Consider the following 17,418-nt stretch of genomic DNA (forward strand, 5'->3'; position numbering starts at 1 on the left):
CTTACATCTATTTTTCTGAGAATTTCAAATATTGTGCACCATTTGACATTGTAAAACACTTTTTGTTGGTTGACAAATCCCATGAGTGTGTGTTGATTTTCCTTAAACGTTACCTTATCAAATGCAACATCAAAACTGATAGGTTTTTTTATTTGAATGTGAAATAACTCATTCTGCATCATTACAATTTATCGTACAAATGAGTCATAGAATATGAAACTAACTTGTGCATTTACCTTTCCTAAAGACAAACAGATCATGAATATTCTTTTCCATTTTCTTTATATTATTATTTTCATCAATTGGTTTGAATGAGCTGTGAGGTTGATTGAGCAGTAGGTTTTGCATTTATGTGCCCTTATTATATTCTAGATTGTGTGGTAGGTCTCCAGTCTCATGGATGCTACACACTAAATTGAATAATGGTTTAGTGTCCGCTTCCCCCCAGTTATTTCGGAAATTCCACAAGAATGTTACCTATTCTTTGTGCCTTGTTTGATCACAAGTCTTCCAGACCATGTAAAACTTTTATTCTGATACTAGATCCCCATGCCGTCCAAATCAACACCTATTTAATTTCCTACTACTTCAGCGGACAGTTCCTGCCCCTCTGTCTCTTACACATTTAACAGCAGAATTACCTTTGCACTCTTAACATCCCACTTATGCATTCAGTTTCACTGAAAGTTACTTTGACTGTGTTGTATGTTGACTGTTTTCTTCCAATGACAATTTCATTTTTGATTTCTTAATGGTTTTTTATGAGGTCATTTTGCTTTAGCTTCCTTTCACTTCCTACTTATTTTTTTTGGAGTGGCTCACATTGCTGAATTATCTTTCTTTTCTTGAACAATTATTGTAATTAATTTTTTCCTCAATCGATTGATGTGTTACTTTCTTTTGTTACCCAAGGATTCTTTGCAGTTACATTTGCCTGACCAACTTCCGTGATTTCTCTTTTTACTGGTGTCCATACCTCTTCTGCTTAGCTACCTATTGCAATATTCATTATCAAAGTGTGTATATATCTACAACATTGGGAAATTTAAAATATTCATAATCATTCCTCATTCCTCATTACTTCAGTGTCCAACATCTTTACGAACTGATTCTTCCAGACGATTCTCTTAAACTTTGGCATGCTTTCCATTATGATGTGAAACTGTATTTGCTCCTGAGTATGTGCTGCAATCCACTACCTGCTTTCAGAATCTCTGCCTCATCATGATGTACTGTAGCTGTTGTAATTCATTGTGTCAAGGCCTTCCCTAAGTCTGTTCAAAAAATTCCGGAACTTCGTCCACACAATTTTCATATGCTTATCTTTTACTTATTGTGCATGTTCTACTGAAATACTCTCCTCCACAATTCATACACCACTCCCAGCATTGTTTCCATTTCCAGAAGCAGTTTTGATACGCCTGTTGCTGGACCGCATGAAGCACCATCTGCAAATTTTGTTGTATCTCATCTATTGTTGCAATAGTCATGCACAAACAAGGATGAATGTGTAGGTGCATTATCGTGATGCAAGAGCCATGAATTGTATTGCCACATTTCAGGTCGTTTCCTCCACAAATTTTGTTGCAGGCATTGCAGCATGTCCCAGTAGTACCATCAATTAACAGTTGGTCCCTGTGGCACAGATTCATGATGAACAAATCCTTAAAGAAACTGTCAGCTTGGGTTTGACATTTGACCTGACACGACAAGTTGCGTTTCAAGGCAAAGGTCTTTCTGGTCTAACTCACGAGCCTTGGGAGAAACTTGGTGGCAACACGATGCATTCCAAGATGCTGTGTCAGGAATCAATGACATGATACAACTGAAATAAGATAGATACTGCCTACAGGAAAATTAAAGAGATCTTTGGAGAAAGGAGAACCACTTGCATGAATATCAAGAGCTTTGATGGAAACCCAGTTCTAAGCAAAGAAGGAAAAGCAGAAAGGTGGAAGGAGTATATAGAGGGTTTATACAAGGGCGATGTGCTTGAGGACAATATTATGGAAATGGAAGAGGATGTAGATGAAGATGAAATGGGAGATATGATACTGCGTGAAGAGTTTGACAGAGCACTGAAAGACCTGAGTCGAAACAAGGCCCCCAGAGTAGACAACATTCCATTAGAATTACTGACAGCCTTGGGAGAGCCAGTCCTGACAAAACTCTACCATCTTGTGAGCAAGATGTATGAGACAGGCGAAATACCGTCAGACCTCAAGAAGAATATAATAATTCCAATCCCAAAGAAAGCAGGTGTTGACAGATGTGAAAATTACCGAACTATCAGTTTAATAAGTCACGGCTGCAAAATACTAACACGAATTCTTTACAGACGAATGTAAAAACTGATAGAAGCCGACCTCGGGGAAGATCAGTTTGGATTCCGTAGAAATGTTGGAACACGTGAGGCAATACGGACTCTACGACTTATCTGAGAAGAAAGATTCAGGAAAGGCAAACCTACGTTTTTAGCATGTGTAGACTTAGAGAAAGCTTTTGACAATGTTGATTGGAATACTCTCTTTCAAATTCTGAAGGTGGCAAGGGTAAAATACAGGGAGTGAAAGGCTATTTACAATTTGTACAGAAAGCAGATGGCAGTCATACGAGTCGAGGGGTATGAAAGGGAAGCAGTGGTTGGGAAGGGAGTGAGACAGGGTTGTAGCCTATCCCCGATGTTATTCAATCTGTATATTGAGCAAGCAATAAAGGAAACAAAGGAAAAGTTCAGAGTAGGTATTAAAATCTATGGAGAAGAAATAAAAACTTTGAGGTTCGCCGATGACATTGTAATTCTGTCAGAGACAGCAACGGACTTGGAACAGCAGTTGAACGGAATGGACAGTGTCTTGAAACGAGGATATAAGATGAACATCAACAAAAGCAAAACGAAGATGGTGGAATGTAGTCAAATTAAGTCGGGTGACGCTGAGGGAATTAGATTAGGAAATGAGACACTTAAAGTAGTAAAGGAGTTTTGCTATTTGGGGAGCAAAATAACTGATGATGGTCAAAGTAGAGAGGATATAAAATGTAGACTGGCAATGGCAAGGAAAGCATTTCTGAAGAAGAGAAATTTGTTAACATCGAGTATGGATTGAAGTGTCAGGAAGTCGTTTCTGAAAGTATTTGTATGGAGTATAGCCATGTATGGAAGTGAAACATGGATGATAAATAGTTTAGACAAGAAGAGAATAGAGGCTTTCGAAATGTGGTGCTACAGAAGAATGCTGAAGATTATATGGGTAGATCACATAACTAATGAGGAGGTACTGAATAGAATTGGGGAGAAGAGGAGCTAGTGGCACAACTTGACGAAGAAGGGATCGGTTGGTAGGACATGTTGTGAGACATCGAGGGATCACCAATTTAGTATTGGAGGGCAGCGTGGAGGGTAAAAATCGTAGAGGGTGACCAAGAGATGAATACACTAAGCAGATTCAGAAGGATGTAGGCTGCAGTAGGTACTGGGAGATGAAGAAGCTTACACAGGATAGAGTAGCATGGAGAGCTGCATCAAACCAGTCTCAGGACTGAAGACCACAACAACAACAACAACAACAAACAACTGAAATGTTACATTCTTCTACAATCTCTAGGACAGTCAATCGTCTATTGGCATGCACAATTTCGTTGATGTTCCCGACATGAGTGTCATCGGTGGACATCTAAGGTCATCCTGAACAAGGGTCTTCTTTAACTTCTGTCTGACAATTTTTAAACCCATGTGAACCATTTATAACACAGAGTACTGCGTAATCACTCATTACCATAAGTTTCCTGCATCATTTGTTGTGTCTCTGTAAAGGTTTTCTTTAGTTTCACACTAAATTTAATGCAGACGTGTTGGTCCTCTTAACTCTGCCATCCCAAAATTCGCAAACTGTGCAATACAATGTTCTGGTCAATACAGCACTGAACGGTAACCAGCAGACATACAACAATGAAACTTCCAGCAATTACACATTAAACACAGGCATGTGCAGGGATGGCAACCACATTTTTCTCCTACACACTACTGACACGAAATTATGAATGTTGTGGAATTTTTTGAACAGACCTTGTATACCTCCTACTCTTATTCCTTGAACAGTTTACTTACTATTTATAGCTGATATTTAGTGCAAAACTGTATTCATCTCCCCCTTGACTGTATCCTCCATGAGATCAGAATGGGGGACTAATCCAGTTTTCTGCCAATGGTGTGATCATCATCTCACTTTTTCAGTTATACATCACTATTCCTGTGGATATATATAATGTGTCTTAAGTGCACATAAAGGCAGGAAGCAGAGATAGAAATGAATAGCGTGAAGAAGAAAGCAAAAATAAGGAGGGGAGTAAGGCAAGGATGCCCATTATCTCCATATTTGTTCAACTTATTTATTGAAAAAAAACCATTGAAAAATTGAAAAGAATAACCAAAGTAATTAAAATTAACGGGGAACGAATACACTGTATCTGTTTTGCAGATGATATAGTAGTACATGCTGACTCAGTAAAGGAAATGGAGTTTGTTGCTAAAATTTGCCAAAATACTGAGAGAATTTAATCTAAAAATAAATAAGAAGAAAACAAAAACTATGGTAGTAGGGAAGACAAAAGAAAATGGTAAAGTTAATATTAAACTAAAAGATTATGTTTTAGAGCAGGTTGAGAACTTCTGTTATTTGGCAAGCACAATCACTGACGACAATAAATGTATCACTGATATAAAGAGAAGAATAGCCTTGGCAAAGCAAGCTTTCAAAAATAAAAGGAATTTACTAACAGACAATCATATAAGCCTAGAAAGTTGGAAAAAGTTTGCCAAAACTGGAGTGTCTTAACATATGGATGTGAAGTGTGGACTCTGGGAAAGGCAGAGAAAAAGAGACTGGAAGCAATGGAAATGTGGATATGGAGATGAATGACGAAAACGAGCTGGGTAGATAGAAAAAGTAATGAACAGGTCTTAAGAGAAGTGAATGAGGACAGAACACTACTAAATTACATAGCAAGAAGAAAATAAAAAATGATAGGGCACATAATGAGACACAACCAGTTCCTAAAATATGTATTTGAAGGAAAAGTTTTAGGGAAAAAACCAAGAGGCAGGCCAAGGGAAACGTATTTGAATAACATCAAAGAAGATTGTTGTTGTTGTTGTAGTCTTCAGTCCTGAGACTGGTTTGATGCAGCTCTCCATGCTACTCTATCCTGTGCAAGCTTCTTCATCTCCCAGTACCTACTGCAACCTACATCCTTCTGAATCTGCTTAGTGTATTCATCTCTTGGTCACCCTCTACGATTTTTACCCTCCACACTGCCCTCCAATACTAAACTGGTGATCCCTTGATGCCTCAGAACATGTCCTACCAACTGATCCCTTCTTCTAGTCAAGTAGTGCCACAAACTTCTCTTCTCCCCAATCCTATTCAATACTTCCTCATTAGTTATGTGATCTACCCATATAATCTTCAGCATTCTTCTGTAGCACCACATTTCGAAAGCCTCTATTCTCTTCTTGTCTAAACTATTTATCGTCCATGTTTCACTTCCATACATGGCTACACTCCATACAAATACTTTCAGAAACGACTTCCTGACACTTAAACCTATACTCGATGTTAACAAATTTCTCTTCTTCAGAAATGCTTTCCTTGCCATTGCCAGTCTACATTTTATGTCCTCTCTACTTCGACCATCATCAGTTATTTTGCTCCCCAAATAGCAAAACTCCTTTACTACTTTAAGTGTCTTATTTCCTAATCTAATTCCCTCAGCATCACCCGACTTAATTTGACTACATTCCATTATCCTCGTTTTGCTTTTGTTGATGTTCATCTTATATCCTCGTTTCAAGACACTGTCTATTCCGTTCAACTGCTGTTCCAAGTCCGTTGCTGTCTCTGACAGAATTACAATGTCATCGGCGAACCTCAAAGTTTTTATTTCTTCTCCATGGATTTTAATACCTACTCCGAATTTTTCTTTAGTTTCCTTCACTGCTTGCTCAGTATAGAGATTGAATAACATCGGGGATAGGCTACAACCCTGTCTCACTCCCTTCCCAACCACTGCTTCCCTTTCATGTCCCTCGACTCTTATAACTGCCATCTGGTTTCTGTACAAATTGTAAATAGCTTTTCGCTCCCTGTATTTTACTCCTGCCACCTTCAGAATTTGAAAGAGAGTATTCCAATCAACATTGTCAAAAGCTTTCTCTAAGTCTACAAATGCTAGGAACGTAGGTTTGCCTTTCCTTACTCTAGCTTCTAAGATAAGTCATAGGGTCCGTATTGCCTCACGTGTTCCAATATTTCTACGGAATCCAAACTGATCTTCCCCGAGGTTGGTTTCTACCAATTTTTCCATTCGTCTGTATAGAATTCGTGTTAGTATTTTGCAGCCGTGACTTATTAAACTGATAGTTCGGTAATTTTCACATCTGTCAACACCTGCTTTCTTTGGGATTGGAATTATTATATTCTTCTTGAAGTCTGAGGGTATTTCGCCTGTCTCATACATCTTGCTCACCAGATGGTAGAGTTTTGTCAGGACTGGCTCTCCCAAGGCTGTCAGTAGTTCTAATGGAATGTTGTCCACTCCCGGAGCTTTGTTTCGACTCAGGTCTTTCAGTGCTCTGTCAAACTCTTCACGCAGTATCATATCTCCCATTTCATCTTCATCTACATCCTCTTCCATTTCCATAATATTGTCCTCAAGCACATCGCCCTTGTATAAATCCTCTATATACTCCTTCCACCTTTCTGCTTTCCCTTCTTTGCTTAGAACTGGGTTTCCATCTGAGCTCTTGATATTCATACATGTGGTTCTCTTCTCTCCAAAGGTCTCTTTAATTTTCCTGTAGGCAGTATCTATCTTACCCCTAGTGAGATAAGCCTCTACATCCTTACATTTGTCCTCTAGCCATGCCTGCTTAGCCATTTTGCACTTCCTGCCGAACTCATTTTTGAGACGTTTGTATTCCTTTTTGCCTGCTTCACTTGCTGCATTTTTGTATTTTCTCCTTTCATCAACTAAATTCAGTATCTCTTCTGTTACCCAAGGATTTCTACTAGCCCTCGTCTTTTTACCTACTTGATTCTCTGCTGCCTTCACCACTTCATCCCTCAAAGCTACCCATTCTTCTTCTACTGTATTACTTTCCCCCATTCTTGCCAATTGTTCCCTTATGCTCTCCCTGAAACTCTGTACAACATCAGGTTTAGTCAGTTTATCCAGGTCCCATCTCTTTAAATTCCCACCTTTTTGCAGTTTCTTCAGTTTTAATCTACAGTTCATAACCAATAGATTGTGGTCAGAGTCCACGTCTGCCCCTGGAAATGTCTTACAATTTAAAACCTGGTTCCTAAATCTCTGTCTTACCATTACATAATCTATCTGAAACCCGTCAGTATCTCCAGGCTTCTTCCATGTATACAATCTTCTTTTATGATTCTTGAACCAAGTGTTAACTATGATTAGGTTGTGCTCTGTGCAAAATTCCACCAGGCGGCTTCCTCTTTCGTTTCTTACCCCCAATCCATATTCACCTACTATGTTTCCTACTCTCCCTTTTCCTACTGACGAATTCCAGTCACCCATGACTATTAAATTTTCATCTCCCTTCACTATCTGAATAATTTCTTTTATTTCATCATACATTTCTTCAATTTATTCATCATCTGCAGAGCTAGTAGGCATATAAACTTGTACTATTGTGGTAGGCGTGGGCTTCGTATCTATCTTGGCCACAGTAATGCGTTCACTATGGTGTTTGTAGTAGCTTACCCGCATTCCTATTTTCCTATTCATTATTGAACCTACTCCTGCATTACCCCTATTTGATTTTGTGTTTATAGCCCTGTAGTCACCTGACCAGAAGTCTTGTTCCTCCTGCCACCGAACTTCACTAATTCCCACTATATCTAACTTTAACCTATCCATTTCCATTTTTAAATTTTCTAACGTACCTGCCCGATTAAGGGATCTGACATTCCACGCTCCGATCCGTAGAACGCCAGTTTTCTTTCTCCTGATAACGACATCCTCTTGAGTAGTCCCCACCCGGAGATCCGAATGGGGGAATATTTTACCTCCGGAATGTTTTACCCAAGAGGACGCCATCATCATTTAACCATACAGTAAAGCTGCATGCCCTCGGGAAAAATCAAAGAAGATATGGGGATAAAATTGCATGAAGAATTGAAGAGGATGACAGTAGAGAGAGGGACCTGGCTAAATCGACAAGGCATAGCCTTTAGTTTATGATGATGATGATGATGATGATGATGATGATGATGATGATGATCATGATCATGATCATGATGAAGTGCAGTGGTTGCCATTGCCTTCTGCATCCTCATGTCGTGGTCATTGCCAATTATTTTGCCTCTGTGGGCAGTATTACATCGGGCTCTACCCATTCCTCTGGCTTCTTTGTCAAGACCATTGCCAATGACTTTTTATAAAAATATCTAATAAGTGAGTGGGATTGAATCCATGACCTTTTGGTTGGTAATCAAAGATGGTACCACCAGAGTTCAGTGACACTCCTAATGAGCACAAACCACAAAAATGGTCTGCTTACAAGAAATCAATTACAAGAGCCTGTAGCAGTAGAAAATTTGCATAAATATGTGAGATGAGCTACCTGCAAAATCTGCTTCAGCACATTGAATCAAGTTTGTCAAATAGCTGTAGAACTGCAATTTCAGTAACATACTCTAGGCAACTTTCTTAGTAATGTAGCTTTCCCACATTTATCAGCAAGATAATCAATACGATAACCAGTTCCAGTTTTCACAGCAAATTGACAACTATCCATGTGGTAGTGACAGAATATTCACATTATGCAATCTGATTCAAATTCAGACACAACAATCACAAGGCAGTATTAGCTTCGGTTTCTTAGTAAGTGATACAAATAAGCAGATCTTACCTACAACACTATACATAATTGTTGATCTAATTACTCACACATTGCCTTGAAGTAAGATTCATAACAGATGACACTGTTCACAAGTGGAAGTTAGCAATTTCAGAGTCACACGAGTGTACTGAATGTATGCAAACTGATGACAGTTTTCTACAAATATGGTAAATGGATACATTGTTGCAGAGACCAACCTAGATGAGGATCATGAAATAGGCAGGTTCAGAGTATATCACAACACTGACTACCTGCAACTTCCCACACTTCCACATAAATGTTGTCTTTGAGATTTCCAATCCTATACTGACTATTTTGTTCTGGGGTTGGTCTTAATAAGACGCTTAAGAACAAATTTTGATGTTGTTTCCAAAACTGTCTAGGTTAGATTTTGCTAATTCAGATGAGCTGTATGTAACTAGTCACGTAGTTCACAGAATTTGTAGTAGTTTAGAAAAATTTCAAAAGATCATGAAACTATTTTATACATTTGCTTTAGGAATAACCTATTTATGAGTACAGGTAATCTTTTTAGATTTGTAATCATTGATGCAAATTCTTAATTAATTGATTAATTAATTAGTGGAAGATGTCATCTGATTTGAAATAAGTAGGGTAAAAAAGTGTAGTGGTAAAATCTGGAATCTAACAGGCACAACGGTACAAATGCTGAAAGTAATTTTGAATGCATTCAGACTTTGATTAGAATTATTTCTTGTTTAAAACAAATTAACAAATACCATCCGTAGCACTTCTTTTAATAATGACTACCAGTTTCAGGCTGTGCTGCAGATCATCATCTGGTCTGTGCCCCAAAGTGCAGTTTGCGATGCAGGCTTGAAGGTGATCTGCAACACAGACTAAAACCAGTTTTCGGTAATACAATAAATGTTTGTTTATTCATTATAACAATAGTGATCATGGTTTCCTGTGACATGGCATCAAATATAAAATTGTTTCTTAAGTTAATTAGTTTCACTAAAGTGGAAATATGGTACTCCTAGGTCAGAATTCCTGTCTTTTTAATGAGTGGAATCAGCAAGCTCAACTTGACTGATAAGCTGAGGCAAAGCTCCCTATTTCATGCTGTAGTAAAGTTATCATTTGTTAATAAATTGTAATGAACACAGGTTCAGTGAAGCAAATTACACTAATGAGTTCAGCTTATTGCAGAAGAAAAGACGTGATAATGAATTTAAACAAGGCAAAGCATGATTTAAGTTTTGATAAATTTGGGTAGACACTACACAAGTACTTCACAGATACTTAAATGAAAAGTGAAAAATTACAAAAAAATTATTAACAGGGGTACAATAAGAGTGGATGGGAAGTTCCAGCTTGCTCTGTTTTAAGTAGTACATTTTAGTGTCTTAATTACAGTAATTTTTACTGTGGAAATTGTATCACATTTCCTTATGTGTAATGTGTTAAATATCAAGTCAGATGTCGTTATGTTGGTTACTGTTGTAAAGTGTTTTTCTAAGAGAACCAAATTATTCTTCAGGTCTGAACATTGTGGTGATATGTATGAAAATAAGTCGCAGTTTGACGTTATTGCTGAGGTAAGGTTCTAATAAACTATATTTCATTTTTAATTTGTTCCTGTCGCTTATTTTTGTTAGGTATTTTGGAAGTGTCTAGAGTTCATGTTATCAGTGACACTATAGGAAACAATTGATTGGATTCTTTGTCAAGTGCTGTGTTTTACTAAGAAGGCATCTGAGAATGGAATATATGAAACTCTCATATCATTTAAAAGTGTACCAAAAATTGTTGATTTATTTTAATAACTGAAGTATTTATTCAAATATCATCTGGAAGACATGAATATTTCCAGAACAACCAGAAATGAAAATAAAAGGAAAACTTAAGTATGAAGAAATGACAGTTTGCTCATAATTCAATACTGAGAGAGAGATGCAAGATAAACTCTAGTAAGGAAATTAGTCTTTTGAATGAAATAGATTGTCAAACTGCATTTCAGACTGGTATTTAAATTGAGACCTTTGCATGTTATCGGAAAGTGCTCTACCAACTGAGCTATCGAAGCACAAATCATGACCTGACATCACTACTTCCAGTATCTCATCTCCAATATACCAAACTCCATTTCAGCTCGCAGTTTGCTGCAGAGTGAAAATTCATTCTGGAAATAGATGGTGTTTGCATTGAGGGAATTTATTACATATTTCAGAAAAGAAGGTAAGAATTTTTCGTCCAGTCAGCTTCTCCAAACTATTTTCAGAAAGTGATCAAAGCCAGAGATAAATTACATTTCAGTTGATTCATGTGCAGCAGTCAGACATTGTGTATAAATACTGGTGGTGGTCAAATACCAGAAAGACTATGACAGAAGATAAAATTCAGTGACATTTGCATGCTTGCCAAGCAAGATCAGGGTGAGAGGGTACGAGGTTTTCTGCTATTTTATTGGCAAGGTTTTCTAAAAAGGAAACCATTTGACTGATAGGAAAATCCTATAGGAGGTTGACACAGAAATGAACAAGTGTACATAGTTGTAAACTTTGGTAAAGATAAGTAGAAGGCTCATTTTGAGAACTAGAACTTTTTTACTATGCATGAAGGTTTATTATGAAGCGCGATCTGTCGTGGTTGTTATATATATTTGAATGAAGTATTCCTTATGGACTTTGTGCGGTGATGAGAATAGTAGTGCTGCACTTGATGTCATTGCAAGTGTAGCAAAGAGACTGCTACACCATACATGACTCCAAGGAATATTTATGACACTCAAATAGTACATAACAATAACATCGATAAATGTATTGAATATGTTTATTATAGCATTTTGTTTAATTGGTTTAACTGGATGTCAGTCTAACGTATAGAGGCATTCATATATCTAAAAAGAAAGATGATGAGACTTACCAAACGAAAGCGCTGGCAGGTCGATAGACACACAAACAAACACAAATATACACACAAAATTCAAGCTTTCGCAACAAACTGTTGCCTCATCAGGAAAGAGGGAAGGAGAGGGAAAGATGAAAGGATGTGGGTTTTAAGGGAGAGGGTAAGGAGTCATTCCAATCCCGGGAGCGGAAAGACTTACCTTAGGGGGAAAAAAGGACAGGTATACACTCGCGCACACACACACATATCCATCCACACATACAGACACAAGCCAAAGGCATTCTGTTGACTAATCTCTTGTTTGATTATAGTGAACTTGTAATAAAGCCCGATTGTAACTTCAACTTATCAGAACACTGATTTAGGAGACACTGGTGTCGAATCAAATTCAAGATGATTCCATCTAGTCAGGAGTTCATTGTTACTACAGGTTAAGTATGCAATCTATTAGTAACACAACATGCATGTTTACCAATCTCTCCCAATGGAAGCCATGGATATATTTAAGAACTCAAACGACATGAACAGAGAAGATGGCTGTAGGTTTGTGGCATGCTGGCTGCCATCCATTGGAGCCCAACAGGCTGTGCATGTAACTTGAGACGTGAGCCTTATGGGTGAGAAGTCGTTGTTGTATATATGATGTCTTGCATGAGGAAAAAGGTGCTCACAGTAATCCACATCCATTTTTCAATGACTGTCGATTGTGGCTTATATTGAACGGGATAGTATGCAACTATGAAACGGCAAATCCTTTCTCCCTCAAGCATAGGAAACAATCATGTCTATGGTGGTCTAGACATGATGCCATGTCCAGTAAAGGGGCCATGACGAAGTATAACTGGTCCCTCTCTGATAGACTTCAGCAGGTTCTCCCTTAATAAACCCAAACGAAACGCAATTACAGTTGTGGCCAAAACATCAGTTTTGTCTGTCTTGTGACAGTTATTTCACAACAGAAGATGGATCAACACTAGGAAAACTTTTATTTGAAATGTTTACTGAAAATAGAATCAGTATGAATAAAATGAATGTATCTTAAGTGTTAATGGATATCCCTGTTAAGTTGTGGTCTTGTGAAACTTTAAATTCAAATTTCAAAGTAAAAAAAAAAAAAAAAAAAAAACAGATGAGATGTAAGAGTTAACAAGAGGTGTTTCTTTTCGCAACTTCATAATCTGAACATGCTATTTATACAGGTGGTGAAAAGAAGAGAAACACATTCCAAATACTGATTTAGCAGTGACACAAAATGGAGATCGGACAAGGGCCTTCTATACATGATGAACCCAAATGCAGCCAAAATTTTGTGGGCTATTCAGGGGAATCTTCTGAATATTTTGGTAAAAGGGGCCTGTGGTCTTCAGTGTCTCATTACAGACTAATTAAGATTTCATTTGATTTCTTATTCCCATTTATTTTTGTACCTGTATTGTACTTAAAATAACTGCAAAACAGTCTTTTGTTTGGAAAGAAACTTGTTCCATTCACTCATAGTAGTTGATGTTGACAACAGTAATGCAAACTTCACTCTTTGCCCTCAAGCTTCTGTACTACTCAGTTCTCTCTCGGGTTTGTTTTTCTAGTAATGTTTGTTGTATGTTAACAGTAATACACAGTTGTATGGGTAGGTTTACTGGTGAAGAGTTGGCCATTATACACCTCATCAATGGGTTCACTGAATGCAGGGGAATATTGACACATTGTCACTATGCTGAGCTGTTCCCGCAATAGCAGAAACCACATCACAACACAATTTTTCATCTGAGGGTTTTGCCATACTCCGTGTTTTGTGTTGTATATTTTGGTGATTGTGTATTACAGGCTCTTTCACTTGTATAGATACTTTCACATAAATGAATGTAATTGCCATAACAAACCAGATAAATCATAATTACACAATTACTTTTTTAATGACACACTGGAGACAGTGGGTCCCTTGTACCGAAATGCTGAGAAAATATCTCTGAATAACCTACAAAATATTAACAGTGGAGATTGTTCACCCTATATAGTCATTAAATGACTGAAAGAGACCCTGTTGTGAGTCTCCATTTGGCCAACTGTTCTCATTGTTCAGTATCCATTATTGTTGGTATTAGAATGTGACTGCCCAAAGTTGGTCTGCATGGGAACATGAGAGCAATCATCCTTGTTGTCAAGGTTCCTGGGACAGTAGAAGGTGTTGATGTGCTGGGTTGGCGAGGTGCGTGTAACCACATTCCATAGATAACAAATTTTTATTTATCAGAGTGAACAAATGTGCACTTAAGTGAATATCCAGTCAAGAGGTGAGCCCCAAAAATTACCATTTTATTATGACCATTATTATAACAACCCCCTAAATATACACTCATTTAAACAATACAAAGCACATCACTTAAGTGGCTGCCAGCCATTTCAAAAATTTCTTAAACAAGGTCAAGACAAGAACAAAACCAAAAGAAATATCATGATGTCCACATGCCCTTAAAACAAGAACAACACTTCCTTATAGTTTATCAAGTTAACAGTTGCCACAAATGCATTTCGAACTGCTCCCACAAGGAGTGTGATAAAAGGTCAAGGAAAACCCGCAGTAATCCAAATGCACCTTAACAGCAAATGATAAAAACTGGTAAATGTTAGTGAACTGACATACAAGCATGGCCAACTAATTGGCCACATAAGACAACATGAGTCTCTTAAAGTCAACTAATGAGAAATAGGTGCAGTCCGTAATGTGCATATTCACTTTGTATGATCAAATAATGATGCCAGTAGCCATTGTACATATTTCTGCCAACCTAAACATTGCATATAGATAAGACAAAACAGAGCAGGCCAATGTTCTGACATCATATAATGGCTGGAGGATTCGTTAATGAATCCCAATTCTCTTTGGATTGACACACCCGGCAAGATGTCCGCATACAGTCCAAGTTATCTCACCAATGTTAATTTTCTGGATGCTACACCAAATTGAGACCACACAAGAAGGCAGCAGTGCTGAAGTGGCCACGGAACACTCTCGCGATAGGTGCGAATGACATAGACACTTCACTGTCAGCGCACAGTGGCTAAAGTGGTGCAGTTGTGCGACCGCTCACATCGGGCATGATGGAATTGAACCATCACAGCTCTGGTCGAACACGTCTGAGCACCATAAGGGAGTATCATTGCATTGTGCACCAAGCACACCATAAGCCCTTCACTTCTTGCCATCCAAGAACAAGTAGTGGTCTCCCTGCAACATATTGTGTTGCCCCACACCATTGGTCAGAGACTAGCAGCAGCCAGACTAGGGAATTGGGTAGGATGCTGCTAACACTACAGCACAAACAGTTGTATTTGGAGTGGTGGCATGATCATAAACATGAACTGCTGATGAATGGCACCTCATTGTGTTCAGCAATGAGTAATCTATCTTTGGTGAGTATGGTGGTGGTACAGTGGTGACCTGGGAAGTGGTCCCATTCTTCCACTGTTTTGGAGAAGCACAGCAGTGTTACTCTTTGTGTGATAGCCGTCGGGTGTGACTGTAGCCAACGGGCGATAGTGACTGAGGGAACTCTGATAGCACAGTGGTATGTTACAGGCATCCTGCATGATCATGTGTTACCACTCATGCAACATTATCATTGTGCCATTTTCCAACTGAACAGTGCTCGCCCACCCGAGACAAGTTTCTTTATGAGCTGTCCATGTGATGTTGAGGTGCTTCCATGGTCAACAAGATCTGCAGATCTGTTCCTGAAATAACATGTGGGACATAAATTCTATCCATGTGCCAGTATCCAAAATATTAAGGACCAGTTACAACGATTGTGGGCCAACTTGCCTTAGGAGAGGATACCATGACTTTATGACATTCTTCCCATCTGAATTACTGCATGCATCCACGCCAGAGGGAGTGGATCATTGTATTGATAAGTGGGCTCTTATTGCCAAGTTCTTTGTAAATTTGACTCTATTTTCTAATCACTACAGTAACACTACATACTTGCTCAACACATGAAGTTTCATTTTGTCACCTCCTTCCCTTTTGGATGCTTTAAGTTTTTGTCAAGTGGCGTAGCTTTCCACATATAACATCTCTTTTTGAGTAATGTAATGTCAGTTTTTGTCACTCATTGTTCACTATAGAAGTCATGGGCTGTATATTTTCTAGTATTTCAGATCAGAATGTCCTGTTTTATAAATGATTGATATGTTTTTGATATAAATTGAATTCTGCTTTACAGGTTGAAAACATTACTGATGTGAAGGCTAAGCAGTCGTTGTCATACTTGATATCATTTGTTACAGCAGTTTCCGAACAGGAACATTCGGTATGTCACTCTTCTTATAATGTACATTCATGTAATGATTTGATTTAACATAAAGCTAATACATACATTTATTCATTTGTTTCAGTTTCATAAAATTTCTAAGCAGTGCCTTGTACATCCAAGGGAAGCGTGAGTATTCAGTTGCTATAATTTTTAGATGCATATTTTTCAATGGTTTAATTTTTAAATCTACATTAATAGTGGTACGTATTTCAATGATCAGACTGTAAGATTAGGATGGATTTTATCTAAGGCTATGATTGAATCTAGAGGTGAAAATAGTTTTTGCTACTGCATTGCCATGACCGTGGACATTGGTGATGATAGTTATCCTGTCAGTTCAAGCTTAAGTCCCTTATTTATTCTCATTAACAGAGCAAAGTGTTGATATCATGTCTCATTTCCTTTAGTGGTTTTGTTTCTGTGTCAGCAAACAGCAGTGTAAATTATGAGTTCGTAGTTAACTGTCATTATTCATCTTCACTTGCCACTTACTGTTACAATTTTGCGTATGGATAAGGGCAATACTGAACTTCATTATCCTATGATGTCAAATTTGGTTTGTACTTGGAAGCAGAAACACTAGTGGTGTCTGGACCTGCATCTTTCTTCTGATTCCATCCACATGAGGAGTCAGCAGATAATATGGTGAACACACATCTAGTGAGCTCATAAACTGGTGAAGAAGAGGGTTCTTACTGCGCAGCCTTTTCCATATGGTTCCACAATTTCTTGTAATATGGAAAAAGTCCTCATCTTTAAATCCACCAATATGGTGTTAATTAGCTATTAAATTGTCTGCTGCTATGTTGGCAGATGTGCCAGGTAAGGAACATGTAGTTTACCATTAGGCACCAATGCAAAGTGATATCTCATAGTCGCCCCTCCAAATCACTGTTGCTAGACACTGAATTGTTAAGTTGCAGAAATCAAACTGTTAAGCTGCCAAAATCATACTGTTAAGATGCAGAAATCATACCCCAACTGTTATTCAACTGTTTTATAAGCTACATAGATTGCAGGACCTTGGACTTGTCACTCACATATCAGATAATCAGTGGGAACCATCTACAATTTAAAAAATCGAAATGGTTCTATTCATATATGTGTGGATTTTAAGACCAAAGTAAATATGTAACTGAATATCAACCTCTATTCAATATTGCACGTTGAGGAGATGCGGACAAAAACAAGCTGGGGACTAGTATTGTTCCCCCCAAATTTGACCTTATGGATGAATATTCACAACTTCTACAGATACTGAACTGATACTGCTCTTTCTTAATACAGTCTTTGGATTAGAATAGTATA

The 17,418-nt window shown here is 38.0% G+C and overlaps 1 protein-coding gene across 1 annotated transcript in view; it reads left to right on the forward strand.

Moving 5' to 3' along the window:
- Positions 1 to 17,418, forward strand: part of LOC126234423 (uncharacterized) — a 166,922-nt gene that overhangs the window by 58,958 nt on the left and 90,546 nt on the right. The window contains exons 6-8 of the mRNA XM_049943114.1: positions 10,428 to 10,485; positions 16,021 to 16,107; positions 16,193 to 16,236. Coding sequence (XP_049799071.1) covers positions 10,428 to 10,485; positions 16,021 to 16,107; positions 16,193 to 16,236 — 189 coding nt within the window. The remainder of the gene's footprint in view (positions 1 to 10,427; positions 10,486 to 16,020; positions 16,108 to 16,192; positions 16,237 to 17,418) is intronic.

This window comes from Schistocerca nitens, chromosome 2 (genome assembly GCF_023898315.1).
Source record: "Schistocerca nitens isolate TAMUIC-IGC-003100 chromosome 2, iqSchNite1.1, whole genome shotgun sequence".
Lineage (NCBI taxonomy): Eukaryota > Metazoa > Arthropoda > Insecta > Orthoptera > Acrididae > Schistocerca > Schistocerca nitens.